This window comes from Hipposideros armiger, unplaced genomic scaffold (assembly GCF_001890085.2).
Source record: "Hipposideros armiger isolate ML-2016 unplaced genomic scaffold, ASM189008v1 scaffold_1790, whole genome shotgun sequence".
NCBI classification, from domain to species: domain Eukaryota; kingdom Metazoa; phylum Chordata; class Mammalia; order Chiroptera; family Hipposideridae; genus Hipposideros; species Hipposideros armiger.
The window spans coordinates 83,719-89,552 of NW_017733140.1; the positions used below are offsets into that span (position 1 = coordinate 83,719).

At 51.0% G+C, this 5,834-nt stretch overlaps 1 protein-coding gene across 1 annotated transcript in view; it reads right to left on the bottom strand.

Annotated features, from left to right (window-relative positions):
• Nucleotides 1-5,486, bottom strand: part of ZNF398 (zinc finger protein 398) — a 29,060-nt gene extending 23,574 nt beyond the window's left edge. Inside the window, exons 1-2 of the mRNA XM_019634650.1 lie at nt 5,437-5,486; nt 4,597-5,041 (exon numbers count right to left, since the gene is read on the bottom strand). Coding sequence (XP_019490195.1) covers nt 4,597-5,041; nt 5,437-5,486 — 495 coding nt within the window. The remainder of the gene's footprint in view (nt 1-4,596; nt 5,042-5,436) is intronic.
• Nucleotides 5,487-5,834: the final 348 nt, after the last annotated feature.

The following is a 5,834-nucleotide window of genomic DNA, read 5'->3' on the forward strand; positions in this document are numbered from 1 at the left end:
TCTACAAAGCCTTCTGTGGATTTCATAACCTGCTCTGGCCACAACCTTCTACCCCTCCAGCTCACCGTCTTATTCTCATTTCAGCTGCTCTGCAAATCCCTCTAAAGTGAACCCTTGACCACTCCATCTGCTCCTGGCTTATCTGCCTGCTCCAGGCTTTGCTTTCTTCCTCGACTGAGCACTTCAGCTACCTTCAACTCTTTCCCCCATCTGTCTTTCTCAGCAAAACTTCTTCACTCAGCAAACCTCCAGGTTTGATTCTGTCCAATCGTTCTCATTCTCTGTTCCTGTAAGCAGGCTGGTAAGTCACACAACCAGGTGAGCTGGTGTCGCTGCACACTTATGGTGTCTAAGCTCAGCGGGGACTCAACACTGCCTGATGCCTCACCCTTCTTTTCCCATATTCCATATAGTGGCCGCTACCAACTCCCCGCCCTCTGCTTACACTTTTACTACAATGCTTCTCAAGCTAAGTGTGCATAAAAGTCATCTGGAGATCTCGTTAAAATGCAGACTTTGATTCAGGTCTGGGAGGAAAGTTGAGATTCTGCATTTTTAACAAGCTCCTTGGTGACACTAACGCCACTGGTGCGCAGGGAGCACACACTGAGAAGGAAGCCTCGAGGCTGCTGCAGGCCCCTCACTCTCAGGAGATGACATGGAGAAGTTAAGAGTAATTACACCAAAACCCTCTCAACTTTCTCTTCTTTTTCTTCACACTGCTTCCCACTTCAAACTCATTAATAACTTAATCCATGATTTCTCCTTTCTGTCCCACAGGGAAAAGGTTCATCCTATTTAAAGCTAATCTCTCCACTCATGCTCCGAATGCCAACGCCTTCCACAATTTTAGGTACATTGCTGTTTTCTCTTTATGGCCAATATTTCCATCTCTCCTGATTTTTTTTCCCATAAGCTAGACGTGTGCCATTCAATATGGTAGCCACCTGTGGCTGTTAAGCACCTGAAGGACGGTTATTTTGATTGAGATATGCTGCTGAGTATACAATACACACCAGATTTTGAAGACGTAGGATGGGGGAAAAATGCAGAGTGTAGTTAATGTCTTAACTTTCACTGCACATGGAAGTCTTTGGTATGCACGGAATTAAATAAAATCCCATTCAAGCTAATTTCATCTATTTCTTTTTAATTTTTACAGATAACTAGAAAATGTAAAGTTGTGCGTATACATGGCTTCCATTAATTATACTTCCGTTGGACAGGGCTGGCACAGACACATGACCACCTCGACCATATTTTAGAAACAGATTGGAAAAGGAAAAAGATCGAAGGGCAGCCAGCGATGGCATTCCCTTCTGCTCTGTTCCCCACCCCATGACTGCTCCCTCCCTCTTTTTCCTCCTGTTTTTTTTTTTTTTTCTTCTTCTTTTTCTCTTTCCAGTCACTCCTTGGTAGCGCAGGCTGGCTCCTGACCCACTAAAATGGCTCTTCTCGGGGGGAACCCAAGACTTCTTAGTTGGCAAGTCCAAGGCATACTTTTCAGTCCTGTTTCTTGCTTAGTCCCCGCTCGTTCTACATGGGTCTTGCGTGCAGGGACCGTCCTGGTCATCTGCAGCCCTAGCAACTGGCCGCAGGCCGGGCGTCCGCAGGCCTGCAGCGTCGGAAGGAATCAACGCACGTCAGGCAATGCCGCCCTCGGCCCCCGCACCATCATTCACTCGGCAGCACCCGCGGAGGGTCGCCGTGTGTGCGTCCGGCCTTGTCATGCGCTGGGCACTGGGGAATCCCTGTCCTCACACAGTCCTTGTCGTGCACGCCCGTGCGTGGCGGTCACACCGCGTCTGCGGCTGTGCGAGGCTCAGGCGGCCGGCGCCACCGCTGGAGGAGAGCGGACGAACGCACCGCCCCGAGCCCGCCGCCCCGCGTCTGCCCGGCCGCAGCGGGCTGACACCCGCCCTGCACTCGCTGGAAACCTTGGCTGGGCGGGGAGCCCCGGCCCGACAGCGAGGTGCGGGGGGCCTCACGGCGAGGGAGGCGGCGAGCCTTCCCGGCCCCGCGCTCCGCGTCGGGCTCCCACCCCACGCTCAGGCCGCACTCCGGCCGGCGGACGCCGAGGGCGCCTGTGCTCGGCCGCGGGGTCCGCGCCCCGCGTCTGACAGGCCGTGCTTCCCGCCCTCCTCTCTTCCGCGGGTCGGCGGTCACAGCCCGACGCGCCCACACCCTCCCGGGCGCGCAGCGCTCGGCGCGCGGGCGGCCCTTACCGGAGCCGGGGTGGCCTCGGCCATGGCCCTGCGCTGTCCGGCCCGGCCCGGAGTCGCCGCCGTCGCCGCGCGGTCCCACACAGGCCGGCCCCCGGCCTCTCCGCAGGCGGCGCCCGCCCGGNCTTCGTCCTCCTGGAGAGTCCATTATCTGTCATCCGTTTTTTCCCTCCCCACCCTGCTCCATCTTCTATGCCCACCACCGAGCTGAAACAACTCTGGTCAAGGTCACCAGCGAGGTCTCTGTTGCCAAATCACATTCACTACCCTCATCTTTCTAGGCCTCCCGGTAACATGCTCAACCCAAATAACAACTCCTTGAAATGCGTTTTCTCCTTGCCCCTGTGACCCCACCTCCTTCCTTGGTCCCTACCTCCGGGCCACTTGTCCTCAGTCCCCTCCCATCCCTGGAACTTGGTCCTTGGATCCTTTCTCAGGCTTCTCCACTTTCTCTGCAGTGACCACTCCCAGTCTCATGACTTACAATACAATCTATGCATCAATGGCTATTGCGCACCTTCGAGACTCACGCGAAGCCCACTTACATGTCTCCTGAATGTATCCCAGGCATCGCAAACCTAACGCTGCCAAAGAAGAACTCCTAGTTCCTTCTCACCCCCAAGGTGGTCCCCATCTCAGCAAATGCCAACAGCATGCATCTCGTTCAGGCCAACAGCCTGAGAGTCTGGGAACCCCAAGGTGGTTAAGAGCCTCTGCTCTGGAGCCAATGGGTTACAATCCAGCTCCATCATTTATACCCAGTAACGATATGATCTTGGACTAGTTAGGGTTCTGGTGGAAATAACAACAGCACTTAGAACAGTGACTTTTAAGTGAATTACCACACAGGACATTTACAATTATTGCTGTTCTTGATTCCTCATTTCCCTAATCCCCATCAGTAAGTCCTATTGTCTGTTCTACCACTGACATATCCTGAATCCGTCCACGTGTTTCCATGTCCATCACTGCTACTGTCATCCAAACCACGCTTACTCCTCCAGCTACTACAGCTGCCTTATTTTCTCCTTGCTTCTTTCTGTTCTTACCCCATGATACATTTTTCACATAGCAGCCAAATGATTTTTTCAAAATGTAACTCCTCTTCTTAAAACCCTCCAATGTCTTCCCTTGGAAGCACTAAGATAAAATCCAAATTCCTTACCTTGGTCTGCAATGCCTTTGATCAGTGGTTCACAAACCGAGTCAAATGTTGGAATCATCTATGGAGCTTTGGGTTTATTACTGTTTAGGCCCCATCCTGGACCTAGTAAATCAGAATCTGTGTGTGTGATGCCCATGAAAATGCAAAAGGCCTCCAGCTGATTCCTAAGTGCAGCTGGAGCTGAAAAGCACTGCCCTAAACGACCTGACCCCTCCCTGTCCCGCTCCTGGTTACTTACTGCATACCTGCTACCTGCCCTTTTCCTCTCCGTGGTGCTCCAAGTTTGTCTGCGCCTTTGAAACTTTGCACTAGGCCTTCTTCCTGCCAGAGGCTCTTCCGCAGAGCTTCTCACAGTTGGGCCCTCCCTGTCATTCGGTCTCAGGCTAAATATTATCTCCTTTATGAGATCTTCTCTGACACCCAGTGTAAAATAGATCACCAGATAGTACTTTCATTTTTATCAAAGCACTTAATGTATTCATTTTTTTGTTTGTTTATATTATCTTTCTTTTCCCACTAACATTTAAGCTCCAGGGGAGCTCACCGGAATTGTTCACTGCTGTGCCTTCAGCATGCAGATATGAAGCAAACAGTTAAGTGTTCAAGAAGTATTGGTTGAATGAAGGAATAAAAAGTGGGCTGCCTGGGAACTAGCGGCCTCCAGGCTGTCACCCATAGCTTAAGGATGGTGTTTGTTTCTTTTGTTTTTATGGGCTGAGTCCTCACACTGCAGCACACTTCTGTGAAGGATGCTGACGACAAGGTCTATGTCAATCCCAGATCTACAGGTCACCCCAAACCCTTAGAGTGACCGTTTATTCTATATCCCTTCCCTGTCCTTCCTCTAACTCTTTCACCAGAATTGCCAACAAATTCAAATGGACTGATTTAAATGATATTTAATTTAGTCTCCACACCAAGATTGTGGCAGACAGGTTAACAAAGAAAAAAGTGACTTGGGGGGGTCATAAGTAGGAGAAAACAAAAGAGAAAAAAAGATCCATCTGCCAGATGACCAACTTTCTACAGGAGAGCTTCCCAATCTGAAGCTTGACACTTCAAATGATCGCTAAATTGAACATGGGATGCCTCCCAAATAGATAAACACAAAACAGCTTCATGGTTCCTTCAGCCTGACTGACCAAGACTACTCTCATGACTAGGCTAAGGACCAGAGGTACCCCTTTCCACCTGCAAGTGAAGGACTACCTTTGGGATGTCTCCTTTAATTCCCGGTGGCAGCCGCAGGATCCAGAAGTTCCTGTTCCTCAGCAGGTTCTCCAGGTTCTCCAGCCGCCTCTGCAGCAGCCCGTACTCCTGCAGCAGGGTCCCCAGCACGGCCCACTTGCCCTCCAGCTGGTTCCCGAGATCGGCCACTGTCTTCTCACAGCTGGCCAGCTTCTTCTCTGCCGTCCCCGTCCGTCCCTCTAGATGCAGGAGTCGCCGGCTGTGGACCTCCACCTTTCTCTCTATAGCCTGCACAGCTGCCACCACTGTCCACAGGGAGATGGCTGCAGTCTGCAGGTGTGCCTCGTTTGCTGCAGGGGGCGTGGGGAGAGGAAGGGGCTGCAGGGATGTAAGGCATTCGGAGTCCCATTCAGAAGTCTGTGTGCAGTGGAGACATGAGACAAGACACTGAGTATTAGAAGGAGCCCTGGTCCAAACTCAGATCACATAAGGACTGCTTAACTGGCCAGCTGAGATGAACTAAATATAGTTTTCGTACTGCCTAAATAAGCCTCGTCTTTATGGAGCTCTTTGGCATCAAAAGCCAAGAGAACTGCTATGGTGGGTCAGGGACAGATTAGGTAAGACAGTGAGTGACTGAAACGGGATCAAGAAGCAGCCTGGCCTATTCCCTGGGATGCCAGGCCCTCCAGCCAGTCGTCCACAGGCGCAAGCTGCTGCCGCCACCTCTATCTGTGGGAAAGGCCTGCGTGCCCCAGGACCTCCCCGGGTTTCGCCGAGCTCAGTGCTCTCTGAGAAGCCCCTTCTATTCACTTAAGCCCTGGCCCTGTCCACCACCCTGCTTACAAACCACCACCATACCGTTCTGTAATAGCTGAATAAGCTTTGAAGGTTGAGTCTGGAGAAAACATGACAGCTATTTTTAAATGTTTAAGGGTTATAAAACAGAAGGCAGAACAGACTTGTTTAATCTCACACTGTGTTAACTCCAGAGGGCAGAACTAGAATCAACACTGAATTTTCAGGCAGGCAAACTTTGGCCTATATAAGTAACGTTTTGAATTAGAGTTTCCAAGAAAATAATAGGCGGCCCCATTATTGAATGTACATTAAAACAGTGTATAAAAAAAAGAAACTGATACAACAAATAGGCTGGACATGACCTCTACAAAGCCTTCTGTGGATTTCATAACCTGCTCTGGCCACAACCTTCTACCCCTCCAGCTCACCGTCTTATTCTCATTTCAGCTGCTCTGCAA